General features: G+C 37.4%; 1 protein-coding gene across 1 annotated transcript in view; it reads right to left on the bottom strand.

Annotated features, from left to right (window-relative positions):
• Nucleotides 1-2,409: 2,409 nt before the first annotated feature.
• The window catches only part of DCHS2 (dachsous cadherin-related 2), a 226,811-nt gene continuing 213,664 nt past the window's right edge, over nt 2,410-15,556 (bottom strand). Inside the window, exons 17-20 of the mRNA XM_072724890.1 lie at nt 13,735-13,865; nt 11,596-11,882; nt 10,594-10,726; nt 2,410-8,546 (exon numbers count right to left, since the gene is read on the bottom strand). Coding sequence (XP_072580991.1) covers nt 5,929-8,546; nt 10,594-10,726; nt 11,596-11,882; nt 13,735-13,865 — 3,169 coding nt within the window. The 3' untranslated portion in view covers nt 2,410-5,928. The remainder of the gene's footprint in view (nt 8,547-10,593; nt 10,727-11,595; nt 11,883-13,734; nt 13,866-15,556) is intronic.

Genomic DNA, 15,556 nt, shown 5'->3' on the forward strand with positions numbered 1-15,556 from the left:
AATATATTTTTTGACTCTGTTCACCTCCATTATGACACCCATGCTGAGCCACGATCCTCACTAGCTGAGATTACTGCAATAACCAATTAGCTGGGGTACTATTATTACACCATGCTTCTCCTACCCCTACCTTGGTTTATCTTCCACAAAGTAGCTACTTACTCTTTAAAAATATAAATCATAAAAAAAAATAAATCATATAATATTACCAGTGACTTCCCATAACACTTGGAAAAAAGTCTGAACCTTTTTATCACAGTCTAAAGGGTCCTATAGGGTCTGAACTCTAGATTCCTCCATGATCTTACTTCCTACTACTCTTTCTTTCACTAGTTTTAGGCAACTTGGCTTTATTCTCAAACATTCCATATAACTCTGACCTCAGGGCTTCCATACTTGCTGATACATGTACCTTCACTGCTTTCCCCTCAGATCATTACGTTGCTCATTTACTTCATTCAACTCAAATAGCATCACAGACATCTCCCCACAACATACAATCAAAACAATACTGCTGTATTCCCATACCACCTTGTCAATCTCTTCTTTGTTTTTCCTTATATCCTTTAGTTTTTTCATATCATAACACTCAACATTACCTGAAACCATATTTTTATTGTTATCTCCCTCAGTAAAATGTAAGCAAATACACTGATTTTTCCTGTTTTGTTGATTCCTGTATTCTCAGAGCCCAGATCCATACCTTGCCCACAAGAGGTGCTAAGTAAATATATGTTGATTAAATTTATGAAGCATTACTCAGTTCTTATTTCTTATAACTTCTTATAGTGCTTTCTATTGTTGTAAGTTCAAACTTAGTACTCTGCTTTTGTTTTCATATTTAAAAAAGATCTTTCTCACTTTTATTCTATGCTTTTCTTCCAGTTTTTGTGATTTCATTTTAGTTTTTACTCATTAATCTAACTAAAATTAATTTTGTTTATGGTATGAGGATAAATAACTTCATATTTATCTCCTCCCTAGAATACATTTATTAAATACTCTGTATTTTTTTAAAATATCACTTTTAACACATACTAAGTATATGCACATTTAGAACACCCTTCATAAATTCCTATCATTTTTGCTTTAAATATTAATAAATTAAAAATATTAATAAATTTTGATTTAAATATTCTAGGCATATTTACAGATCTGCATTCTCTTTTCATACTGATAGAACTTTAATCTGCCAGCCATAGGGCTGCCATGGTTATTACAGGATCTGAAATTAAATTAAATGAATCCATGTAACGTTGCTGTCTCAAACAATTTTTTAAGATTATTTATTTATTTATTTACTCATGAGAGATACTCAAATAATATTTTAATGCCATAAATAACTTGTTTCTATTAATTCAAAAACTCACAAGAAATGGTGACTATTGTGAGAAAGAAAGAGAAAACATACCATATTGCAGAAAAAAATGTCTAGTCACTTGATTTTTTATCTAAAATACTGTATAATATTTTGACAAGATCTTACACTTTCCTTCTGCCTTTTGATTGGCTAAATCACAGAACTGTTAGAATTCACACCTAATGGGTTCAAGACCTATGTCTCACACCCACACCTTACAGCACCCTCTGTGCCCTTACACATATGTACTCATTCATTCTAAAAAACATCTGTATTTCATAATGAAAGTGGAGACCAGGCCTTTGCCCTGAGGGTTTACTATCTAACAACGAAATCCATGTATTTAGCTTTCTAACCAAAATAATGCTTTCTCATTCAAGAGATGCACTTGTGCATCTGTTATTTATTTGGTATGCTTTCTCCCTCTCTATTACTCACTTCACAGTTTGGGTTTAGCAAATATATTGGGTGAAATGAGGAAAATTATGTAGACCAAAACAGTAGGAAGTGCTAAATTGTCATCAAATAGCCAAGTTCTGAGTTTATAAGTGAAAGGTAGAGTCTGATACTCCAGTCACTCTGGGTTAGATCATTCTAAGAATGCTGTAATTTTGTTTCTAATAGACACATTTCTTTGATCTATGTGGAATCAAAATAATTTATACCACCAGAATTCAAGTAAAATTCACAATATTGGAAAACTATCAACCATGCCTCTGTGTTATACTGTGGCTTAAAAGTTATATGAAATGTGATATTTTAATATAAATCACAACTCATTGTTTTTTAGGCAAGCCCTCATTTTTAAAAGGGATGAGCTACCAGAAAAAAAAGACCAGGTACTAAAATTCTATATTCTGTCCCAACTGTTTTTTAAATGATCCATTACTTGGTATATGTGTAAAATCACCTACTAAAAATGTGTCACTCTCAATGCCAAAGTTATGTGAAGTGAGCAGTAATCATTCTGAATTTTTTAGTCTGTAATTCACACACACACATACACACACACACACATCCTAAAACTCAAAAACAAAAACCACAACAAATTCACTGTTTCATGGTAGAATGTATTCTAGGTCATTGTCACATAGCTTTAGGTTCACAATTCAAAAAGCCTAAATTTTCAGACAATGAAGGGAGATCCGTGAAAGGAACAGAAAGAAGGAGAAAAGACATTTTTAAAAAAGATTCCTTCACAAGATGAACCTATGAAAGACAAATGACTCAGCAAAATCTTTACACTTCAAAATAGTTTTTACAAGTCCTAACCTTTGGCCTTCTTACATTTCTCTACCTGTGCCCTAAATTATTCCTTTTCAGATTTACTCTTCTATTTCCTCTTCCAGCTTCCCACCATCTTTATAAAGGGTGAAACCTACCTCAGTGACTCATGCTGGATGCCCCATTTTGGTCATAAGCAAAGCTTCTACAGTTTCACTGATCTTGGTATACTCTTGGAAAGAATGATTTTCCTTCCTAACTCTCTTCAGCTATGACCACACAGATGGTATTATAGTCTTTGGAGTTCAACTGAAACATGCTGTTGAAGACGAACCCAAAGCGTTTATCTGTAATATCATGTGGAAATCCACTAACTGTAACCACTCCATGTACCTTGTTGCTTTGAAGTGGATCATTGTCTTAGTTCCTTTTAATTATGTTTTGTGGGTTTTTTTTTAAGTTAAGGTATGTGTAAAATGGAAAAAGAATAACAAAACATATGTTTGATGGAAATAGTTTGAAAATTAATGATAAATTTTCATCCCTACAACTTCTGGAAAACACAGCAAGGAGGGCTCTGAACCTGAGGGTGGAGGTGCTGAGAAGCACAGCTCCTGTCTCAAGTGGACACCTATCACAGACTAGGTATTTGTATATGCAGGCAGCCAGTAGTTTATAGGACATTTTAGTATTCATAAAGAATAGTTAAAGGACCAAATCCCTAAAGATACAGCATTTTTTTTTCCCTTTCTTTGCCCAGGAATCTGTTTTGGAAGCCAATTCAATGATTACTACTAGGACATGGAATTTTGATATCCATTTGGTACTGATTTACACCAGTATTTTTAAGGCTGCCAACAAGAAAGTCCAGAATTTCAGGCAGCCAAAATTCCGCAAGAGACAACTGTCTTTTATTTTATAGCTTATGAATTTGGGGCTTAATATGATTTTCCACTAACAAGTCCTGTACCCCCTCCAGAGTGCTAAAGCCGGTGTGTCGATCAGCAAAGTAACACAGAACATATGAGGCAAGTTAATATTAAACTTGAAGGAAAACTATACAAATTATATTGTTTACTTAGGAAAAAAGCACTCTAGTTGAAAGGGCCGACATATGATTTATTGCAAACATTTAGCCAGTGTGCTCATAGTTTCAGTTTGTTAAACTAGCAGCACTTATTTGGTGGTGGTGTGGCACTGGATACAGTATAATAAAGTCGTCAATTAAAAATCCACCAGGTATTGGTAAGGAATAGCTCTAAATACTTCATGTCTTCTGTTTTTATTACATGTCTAGAAAAAGGTAGAAATATGTCCAGAATGGGTAATAAATCTCAGGCCAATAACTCAGGGAGGAATTAGATGGATGACTCTCTTTAAAACATAAGTCAGTGAAGAACCTGTTTAATTAAAAACAACAAAATGTTTTTGGTTCCTAGAAATAAATCTGTTGCAAAACAGAATTTCCATATATAATTAGGAAAAAAAAACAGTATAGGTTTTTTTTTTTTGTATGCTCAAAGTAACTTTTTGAAGGAAGTCAAAGAGAGAATAAATATTGGAACACTGAAATGATTCATTTTTTAAGGAAAACCATGAAATCTTCTTCTCTGCATGCCATGAAGAAAAAGAGAGACATGCATCCATCCTTTAATATTTAAGTGTTCCGTAACTAAATGACTTTCCCTAGGATTCTAGGCTCGTCCAAAAGCCTTTATATTTCATATAATTTCTGATGTGGTTTTATATACTTGTTTCCAATCTAAGAACCAGCAGATATATAATTAATAAAATCAGTATAGGAAGCCTTAGGATTATTTATCTACAAAACCAGATGTCAAACATGGCATCCTCCATGTTTTCTAGTTAAGAGAAATTAGGTATCTCACATAAGTTTACAGATGAAGCCTATTGGAAACAAACAAACAAACAAACAACCCAAAGGAAATATTTCTACAGCAGAAGCTCACACTAAGTATTAAGAAAACCATGTCAGATGCCTTCTAGACTTGACATTAGAATCCTAAATTCTTATCCCAAAGCCTGGCCATGTTGCCTACCATTGATGACTTCCGGGCCATCAGCTGCAGTATGTGCTCTGCTTTCCTGGAAGGGATAAGAATCTTTGTTGGATTCTCAGGCCCACCAGAGAGAAGGCTATATAACATTATATGCAAGCACCATACAATACCACTATACATCTGAAACAGTAGCTGTACAGAACAATTATTTTAGCCACGTTGCCAGGTTGCTCCATCTCATGACAGTTAAAGCTAAAGGTGAGTATGAACAAATGGAAGAGACTTCCAACATCCATTCTTAACTTTTATAGTACAAATATTTATATAAAAAAAATCTTCATTTAAAAATATATTGGTAAATTACTCTATGAATCTTTTATTAGCTAATAACATAATTTTATCTAGGCCAACTTTTGAAAGTGACATTGAAAGGATAAATTATTTCACACCCAAAGTTACTGTATCTAGAAGAAAATAAAATGAGGAACTATTTACAAATTAATCTTTAAAATTTAATGTCTGTACCTGAATCATGTTATAAGACAGAGCATTGGAAAAAAAAAATCATCATTCTGTTTGTAAAGAAGGCCACGCAAATATGTCTTGGGTGGCAGTCAACCATATACTTATTGCTTCTAGCAGTCCTGGCCCTCTATCAAGGACATGCATCTCTGGTTCATTTAATCAGGAATAATTTTCTTATTTGGCACAGTTATGACAAATTTCATTCTTAATTTCTCATTAGATTTCCGAAAGACATCATATTAAAATTCAAATTATGGCAAAACTCCCTAACTGTGGCATATGGGGAAAGGAGAGAAATATATCTCTAAACAGATCAGATCTACAGAAAATCACTTCATTTTAACATTTACGTTTATCCTTCCCCACTTTCCCTCTCCATTATTTTCTGTCCTACACTCATTCCTTATTCAGTCTTTACTCACTTATTTTAGATATGGTGGCGTAGTCAGCAGTACTATGGCCGGACTGCACAATACTTATTTTTCATTTATTTCCACATAAGCATTTTGGCAGCCGGTCTAGCTCATTGTTTTCCTTTGGAGGCTGAGTTCTACAGAAAACCAGATATGAGAGAATATACACTACTTCTATATACAAATCTGAGTCCTGAGAGCAAAACATAAAGGCTAAAAGAGGGGGTAACTTCTCATTAAGGCTGGAAGAAATTTGAGAGGCTTAAATGAGCAGATTGTGAAAACCCCCACTGCTCCTTAACCGATCTTGAGTAGCGAGCTTAAGGAGGTCTTGCTCAACCATTCACGACCAATGGTGAGGGGGGTGCTTGGCATCACAATCATATTAGATTTGAACTTCATCTTCTGCTTTAAGACCATGGCACGTACCACTCAGACGGGCTCCTGGGGATTCCCTACGTGATGACAGTGGGGTCAAGGCAGGGGTCTGTGGGGTCAACAGGAAGAGCGGTGGGGAGAAGCTGGGAGCCATGGCTTCGGGCAGAGAACTGAGATGGTAGGGAAGTGGGGAATGTGGGTATTTGTGATGCACTTGGCCCGGGGTTCTGGCTGGCATTCTTGGTGGAACCGCTTTAATCCCAGGCTGGGCTACTGCTGTAATCAAAGGTGGTGGGAAAACCAAAGACTTCTCTTTAGGAATGCCAGGGGTATGTAAATGTTCGTCCTTTAGTTTTGCAATGTCGTTAAATACCGAGGCGAGAGGTTGGAACTTGGGTTCCCAGCTGAGGAGATAATTCCAGTGGTAGTTGCCTCTCGAATTGTGATTAGAGGTTCTCTGGGTGGAAAGAGCCGTGCATCTTGCCTCCTGATCATCTGAAATAAAGACGGACTCTCTCCTGACATCGGCCTGGATGCTCTCTTTTCTCTCTCTCTTCTTTAGAGTCTGGGGTAACACATTATTTTGGACATAGGTTGTGTCACAGCTTTCTCTTTCTTCTTCCTCAAACGCATGGCTGGTTCCTACTATTTCAGCAGTGACCATCACATCGGTTTCTCCAGACAAGCAGGAGAGCTGGTCTGAGTCCCTAGGGATTCCAGAGTCTGGGACCCTGGACTCCCGGTCGCTCAGGGCTGAGCCAGCCTCCTTTCTGTAAGGATGCTCATTTATCCTCTGGATTTCCTTATCTTCTGCAGTTTCTCCTTCCACAGAACAGTGGCCACTAGAGTTTGAGTGCCTGTACAGATTCACCATGTCTTTCTCCATGATACTCATTAGGCTCAGCCACTCTGGCAGGGAGTCTGTGGGCACTGCCTCATTACCGCCCTCATTAGTCTTCTGGAAGGGCTTGAGCATGCTGCCATCTGTGGTCAGTCTCAAACTGATATCTAAGGATGACGATGTTTTCTTTTCTTCATAATTATTTGTTGTGTCCTTTTGTTTGTGTCTTACAATCAACACAATTAGAATGAAGATGAGCATCAGGAACACTACAAAGGAGACCGTGAGGCTGATTGAAAAGCTGTGGCCTGATACCACTGAGGCTCGTCCTTCCGAGAAAGAGGACACGTTCACAAACACAGTACAGAAGGTAAACCTGGAGTCCGGTTTGGGGCTATGAGCGATTATCTTCATTTCAATGATGTCTTGTTCACGGAACTGACTTCTGACTAGGGGAGGTGCCCTAGTCAAATAGATATGTCCATTGGTTCTGTTTACTAAAAAGAAAGGAGATGGGGTTTCCAAAGAGTACAGAACAACTCCATCCAGACCAGCGTCTGCATCTGATGCTTCCACCCTGCCAATCAGCTGTCTCACTTTATTCTTCTCTGGAAGGTTGAAAAAATACTGATCTTGAGTAAAGATGGGTTCAAACTCATCTACTCCTTCAATATCCAGCCAAACCATTAGAGAGGCTGTTGAGTCACCCTTGTCTTTTGCCTGAATTGTCAGGCAGTATTTATTGTCACTTTCATAGTCAAGGATTTGCTGAGTGTGAATCTCCCCTGTTAAGGGGTCAATGAGGAAGGGATGATCACGAGGTATCCCCTGAATGATGGAACAGGGTGATAACACAGAATAGGTCAGTTCTCCATAAGGACCTGCATCAAAATCCAAAGCATTCACGGAACATACGGTGGAGAAAACAGGCACATTTTCAGGAACAACACAATTTAAACTTGAGAACATAAACTGAGGTGCATGGTCATTATCATCCAGGACATTGATAAACACAACTGCAAAGGAAAAATGCTTCTTTTCTTCATCTGAGGCTTGAACCATTAAAGTGAATTTTGTCGTTTCTTCATAATCCAGAGGTGCAATCAGATAAAGAACTCCAGTGTTTTCTTCCAAGTGAAAATGCCCCTTCTCATTTCCAGAGATTATGTGGTAGATGATTTCTGCGTGTGAACCCACATCACGGTCATCTGCAGAGACCGCAGTGATGTGACTCCCTAGAGGGGTACTTTCCTTGACGTGGGCATGGTATTTCAGACTGCTGAATTTCGGAGGGTTATCATTGACATCAAGTACTTCTATTGCCACAGTGGCTGTGGAGCTCAATGGAGGGAAGCCGTGGTCAGATGCCAGAATGACGAGCTTATGACAGGAAGCTGCTTCTCTATCCAGACTGTGGAGCAACACCAGGTAACCAACTTGCTTAGAAGGATATTCTGAAGGAAGAAAACTAGTTTCCACGTGGAAATTGTTCTGCGGATTACCGCTGATGATGGAATAATCAACATGTGTGTTTTCACGGGTCCAGTCATGGTCAATGGTTGAAAATGTGACAAGCGTGCCTCCAACTTGAGCATCTTCCCTTAAGCTGAGATTATAATATTCTACTGTAAACTCAGGGGCATAGTTGTTCACATCCTGTATTTCTATCTCTACTAAGGCAAGAGCCCTCAGGTCAGGAATTCCACCATCACTGGCTTCAACAAGAAACTGAACTGTTGACTTTTTATCCAGAAGTAATATAGGATTGATAGTAAATATTGTGCCTGAAAAACAAGACATAGCATTTCAACCCTGTGAAATTAAAATTTCAGGACCCAGTTGTCAGCAAATATTCATCAAATATGTACTAATGTATTTAGTTATTTGCTAGATTTGTTATTTAAGTTACAACCAAGAGTAACACCAATTAGAAATTTTAAATTACCATAATTATACTTTGGTAACACTTAATCCTGGCATTCACTCTATTAAATACATGTGCCACTTGAAGATGACTTTGCCACACAGGTCTCTTAATTTTTTTTTGTATAATAAGCTGTCCCATTACCATTTTTTTTTAAAAATCCATTGCTATTTAAAAAATGTATATCTCATTCTGCTACCCATAGACACATGTTTGTACAAAGACATTCTAGTATAAAGATAATGATTCTGGAAACACAGACTGACATTCATTCTAGTTAAATGAGGGTAGTATATATGATAATGCTGAGTTGCAACTATTGCTTAATTATGGAGGTGTCTTTCCTAAAGCTCTTCGCTAATTCAGCAAGTAGATTTCTTTCTTATTGATGAGATACCTTTCACACATTTTATTATTTTTAAGATAGAAATATGTAAGTAGAGTCTCACCGTGAACTAAATTGATCTGATAGCATTTAAATGTTTTTTTAAAGATTTATTTATTTTGAGGTGGGGGAGAGACAGAGCAAGTGGGGGCAGGGAAGGAGGATGAGAATCTCAAGCAAACTCCACACTGAGCATGGAGCCCAATGTTGGGATCAATCTCACGACCCTGAGAACATGACCTGAGCTGAAGTTAAGAGTTTGACTCTGTAGTGACTGAGCCACCAAAGCGCCCCCACTTAATGTTTTAATACATTCTAATCAATATCTCATTGCAAAGCTTGTTGATAACACATGTCAAGCAAAAGTGTTGCTAGGATTAAGTGCTCAGAGGGACGACCTTACACCGTGATGTGCTGTGGCCAGGATAGCAGTTGATGTCATCTCAGCACTGTGCATCCCCTACCACCCACCCCCTAAAAAAGAGAGGAGAAAAGAAAAGCCAAATTTCTAACATGTTTATATCCATTCAGTAGCATCCACCCTCAGGTTGTGTGGCAGCATGACTTACTTCTCCCTGGTGAAACACTCCATGGGCCTCACTGGTATTTTGTGATTAAATTCTTCTTGGGGGCAATCCTGAGGTTAATGTTTTTTAATGAGATATAACTAACATGTAACATTCTGCTAGTTTCAGGTGTACAACCTAATGATTCAATATCTGTATATAGTACAAAGTGGTCCCCACAGTAAGTCTACTTACCATCCATCATCCTGAGGTCAATTTTTAAATCACTTCTCACTTATGAAATAATGGGTGTGTGGAGATGGGGAACACACAGAGTAACATGTCCCAGGCCCTGTTCTTTTCTAGAGTGTGCTCTGTTAGGGACAATGTTTTGCTAATCATAATATCGTATCAAATTTATTTTTTCCTATTTACCCATTGTTTTCCCATTTACCCATGCTTTCTCTATACAATTCTTAACTGTTCTAATCTGAAATCACTTGCTTGAATGCATTTCATGACCACAAATGACTTGATTTCTGATAAAAATATAAAGAGCCTTGGAAGGCATCAAATAAACTGGAATACTACAACAATTTTTCTGGGTGCAGATGCTCAAATAATTTTTTTTACACTCTTGCAACCTGAAATCCTCAGTAGTAAATGAATCCCTTCAACTTTATTTTGATGCTTGTTGAGGGCTGAGACAAATACCTAAACTGTCCTGGGTTGGACTGATGAACTGGCTGTTTACTACATTGGGGTCTCTGAAGTTCTGTGCATTTGCCAGCATATAATCAATTCCTTTTGCTTTCCAGCCACTGAGATGTAGTAGTAGAGAAGGAACACCAGGATTTGCTACCACGGCATTTGATGTGAAGAGAAATAAGAAGGGTGGCATCTATAATATCAGGGAGTGAGGTGGAAACATTTGAGGAGCATTTGGAAAAGATTATTTCAAGCTTCTACCCTGTAACTCAAACCTATGAACACTACAACCACAATAAATAACTCACCATTCATTGGATCAATTGAAAATTCTTTAGAAGAGGAAAGGATTCTGTAAGAAATGTTCTCATTGCTTTCTATGTCTGTGGCTGCCACGGTCAGCACTGAGTACCCCACAGGCACCCCTTCGGGAACAGTGACCTGAAGGAAACAGAAAGAAATGAGTCTTGTGCTTACAGGCTAGAGATATTTTCATGAACAGGGCCAGAAAGCAAAATCATTATATTCATTTTGCTTATGGAAAATACACATGTTAATTTATAGAGCTGACATATTAAGAACATTGTTTCGAAGTCTCAGAATTCAGAAAAACAAGATTAAAAACATTTCATTTAGTTTTGATTTTTATTATAAAAAATCCATCTAAATTATTTCTGCATGGTAGAGGATAGTCAATAAATCCACTAGTGCAGTATTACAGACAGAAGATCGTTATTTAGGTTAGTTTCCCTACTGTGTTTCTGCTTAAACCATGCATTTGCTACATGCAGAAGTCCTGAAGCCCATTTCCAAGTACTTAGTTGAATGCTATTATTGTCTTTACTTCTATAAACATATACTAAGGTGTAAAAAAACAAAATTTCCACTTCAGTTTTGTTCATGATTGGTTTCTGCAAAATGTTCATCAGTATATTCCAAAGATATGGCTAGGAAAGAAAGAGTTTTCCCAAATTAATTGGTGATAATCCAAACCACTGTATTATCTGGTACCTTTGCAAATATTAGGCCAGTTCTGATTGTTTTGAATAACTGGATTCCAATCCCTACAAATTAAAAAAAAAAGATGCTATATGTAGCTAAGAAATTGACTTGAATGAGCTATTTAGCTCCACAGGTACTTACCAGAGCTTCCATGATATTGAATATACAACCTTCAGCCTCAACTAAGTCATTGAAACCTGTGAATACTGCCTGTCTGAATCAGTCTGTCAACAGTGGTAGGCTTACACTATTCCCTATTCTTTTCGACTTTGGCTATGGTTTCAGTATCTCCTTATTAAGCTCTTTACCTGGTAAGAATCTTGAGAAAATACTGGTGGGTTATCATTGACGTCCACCACACGGACAATGAGCGTTCCCTCTGTGTCATGCACAGTATCAGAAATTTGGATGAACAGCTCATATTCGGTAGCTTCTTCAAAATCCAATGTTTCCACTAGCATCACCGCTCCAGTGTTCCGATCGATAGCAAACTTGGTCCCAAGATTACTCTCTTTGGCGAAATTGAAGATGAAAGTTGGATTCAAATCCACATCATGAACTGATATCTGAGTCACAACTACACCAGGCAAAGAATCTGCAATAGTCATGACCAATGTCAGCCTCCATTAAAATCCATCCTTTGAAATACTTTTCTTTAATAGTTCAATCCAAACATTTTAACTTTAAGTCCAACATGATTTTCTGTTTCTTGGCATGATTTCTCATACAAAGCTCATTACGAGCTGAACAAAAACTCTGAAGAATTTATGAGCCCAATAAAGTGAAAATTTACCAGTGAGTAGGGAATTGAGGAGGTAAAGTATATTCGATTTTTATATTGCATTTTTTTTATCATATGCGTGCAACACCATTCCAGGACGAAGGAACATTCTCAGCCACTTATTTATCCTACATAGTTTCTGTATTAAAATCACATATTCATGGGGAATATGGGTGGGAAGAAGGTTATTACTCAAAACAATAATACAAAGCATACAGTTTTGAAACGTAAACAAGATTTAAATGACAATATTGGTATACCAACTTAGAAATACTTGGTTCCCTGTACTTATTTTTGTAAAATTATTGCTTGTGGAGTGGCATATATAATGCTTCCTTCTCTTAAAAATCTGACTCTCAAAATTATCCAGACTATGGAAAGACAAAGTATGTATCGTGGCAGTGATAAGAGCAAATCTTTCATATTACCAAAAAAACTAAAAATAAAAAATAAACCATCCACAAAATAGATGGCATGCTAAATGTCTATCAAACATGCTACATGTGTTCTTTAGTCCAAACTGTCATAAAAGGGACCTGGTTTTTAAGCTGACAAGTATGGTACAGGTAGAAAGATACTCAGAATAGTTCCCCTCTATATGAGACATAGGTAATTTTCATATTTCGGGTTTGAACATTCTGGATGTGCATCAACCACTCCTTACCCTATTCAGTATATGTTTTGATTTTTTGCCATTTGTTCTTGTGATGTGCTGATAATGGGCACATTGCTGCATTTTGATGCTAATACACATCCTTAAGAATAGTACCTTTGGTAAAGCAAAGCAAATGGAAGTATATCAAATGGGTGAGAAGTAAGAACTGGAGAATCTTTTCTTTGTAGAATATTTCAGAGTATTTGTGGGTATCCCTATGCATCTACAAATATATCCCTCTGTGAGTGGTAATTTGTTTGGAAGCTAAACATCCTAAAATGTTAGAGACATCTTAGGAATAAGTTGGATATTAATAGTGAAAGGAGGGAGGCAAGAGGGAGGCCAGCACTTTTTGCAATTTCAGTGATAAAGAGTTGGCTTGGATTTACCAGTATGGCCACTGACCATGGATAACTATGGGATTGCAGACTATAGAGTCGTAGAAGCCAGGGACCCAAACTGTTAGGATTAATTAGCATATCATGTAAAATTTTGTATTTTCTACTTCTACCATTAATGTGGTAAAATTTTTCTGTAAATGTTGAACTTTAGTTTACACTAGAGGAAAGTGATGACTGTGCAATGAGCAGCCCTTCATTTATGACCTGTGATTCGTATACTGCCAAGACAGACAAAATTACCAGTCTATGGACATTGCTTCTTCTCAGAGGAGCTTTGGAATGATCATCAGAGCTAACAAAGTATGCTTCTTCATGGAGTAGATTTGTTTTTTGAGAACTATCTGCACACAAAGAACAATGTGTGCAATGGCAGTTCGAGCCTGGGGAACTGGCCTCCTGATGACTTAAAGGCAAATCCCAGCTTCAACATTTAATGTCTTTGACATTTGATATTTAACTTTTGGCCATCCATTCTCCATTCTGTAAAATGAAGACAGAAGCTGTCCATGTTGCGAGGTTCTTGAGGATTAGTACTTGTGTTTCTTATAACGCCTGGCTGGTAGATGATATTACACAAGTTACACCCACGATTCCATATTGGCACACTTACTTTCTGCAATTTCCACTGCTTCGGAGGGGAGAAAAGCCGGAGCATTGTCATTTATATCAGTCACCTGTATCTTGATCACACTTGTACCAGAAAGCCTGGGTATCCCTTTATCTGTGGCTTGCACAATCAAGCTGGTTTGGAAAAAGAATCAAGGCATGTAATCCATTTTCCAGAGAATTACAAAAACAACATAAATACTAAATATCTAGTTGAAAACTTAAAAGTGAGCTAACTAGCTACTTTTATTTCTCCCCCTGGCTTTTTCTAAACGGCATCATTTGAAAATTTATTTCATCAGAACGGGAGCCTGAAATTTATTTATTTTTGATGCATTTAGAGCATCAAATCCAGCAAGCCACCAGAAGTCATGTGGCATTTAAAACCAATGAGCCATTTCTGAAGACAGACTGTAGAATTTAATCCGTTCCTACCAAGAACAACCTAAAAAATACAAACACCAATATCTGGTCTTTGGAAAAGAAGATTACCTCCACCTTACCATGCATGGCCTGGATATTGCTACATATTTACATTTTACTGTAACAACACAAGATAGAGCCATTAAGAGATTGCTTTGCGGTGATACTATTTTAGATCCAAATTCAAAATTGATAGCAATTATAGAATTAAGAGAGGATGCTGCATGATTAATACACACACAAAAATGCATGATTGACTACAACTATAGAGTAGGAGGGAAAGTCCATGATCTGAAATAATTTACATGCAATGATTTCCTCTCTCTTGGAAGATGGTACACCTATCTTCAGTAACTAAATCAGAAACCTTCTTAGTGTCTTCAACTTTTCCATTTCTGTCACCAACCTTCCAATATCCAACTAATTATGAGCCTTACAGATTTTATCTCCTGAGTATCACTTGGATCAGTTTTCCCAACCACTTCAGTCCTGCCTTCAGAGCCTCAGGCAGGCTGATCAACCATCATGCTTTGCCCAGGACTGAAGGTTTCCTGGGACATGGGACTTTCAGGTTTTCTTTTTTTTTTTTTTTTAATAAATAAAACCAGGACAGCCCTGAGCAAACCAAGGCAAGTTGGTCTCTGTAGCCTCATCCCTGCATCATCTTTACCCGGAATGTTCTATATTCATTATATCCTTTCCCACCTGTAGTACTTGTTTGTTCACCAATCTTCCTACTGCCCCTATCAATCCCACACACTGCAATTCAACAGTTCCATCTAACATCCTAAACTGAAAACCTGACTTCTCTATTGAAAACTTTTCCTTGGCTCTCCATGTCTGCCAGAGGTAGTCCGGGCCTTGAGCACATACATGCACATGACTTCTTCTGACTTGGCTTCTGCCTGGAATTCCTGTCCCTGTACTACCCACCCTCTTGATCTTCCAAAGCTCACATCTCTGGGAAGCTTTCCCTGACCACTGGTTTGGTTTGGATGCCTCTTTCTCTATCTCACAGCACCCTGTACTTTCTTCTAACACAGCAGTTATCATCCTTTGTTTTTATGCATTGATTATCTGCCTCTCCTCTAAGTTTCTTGAGGGCATGTGAGCTATTCTACTTGATTTTTTAAAAACATATGTTGAGGGCTGTTTTCTCAAGACTTGTCTAAGATTATGAGTGTATTATATGACAGAGCCAGGATTCAGGCCCAGGTCTTGGTTGACTGGAAAGCCTGTGCTCTACTAACTGAGGTCCACTATATATTTTCAACATGCCTCTCTTACTGTGCATATATTATGCCCTAATGTATAATCATTAGTTTTTCACTCCCCTCTAAACACTATGAATTCCAGGAGGGTAGCTGAGTAGTGATGTGAGTTATCAATCAGAAGACAATCTT

This window comes from Vulpes vulpes, chromosome 10 (assembly GCF_048418805.1).
Source record: "Vulpes vulpes isolate BD-2025 chromosome 10, VulVul3, whole genome shotgun sequence".
NCBI classification, from domain to species: Eukaryota; Metazoa; Chordata; class Mammalia; order Carnivora; family Canidae; genus Vulpes; species Vulpes vulpes.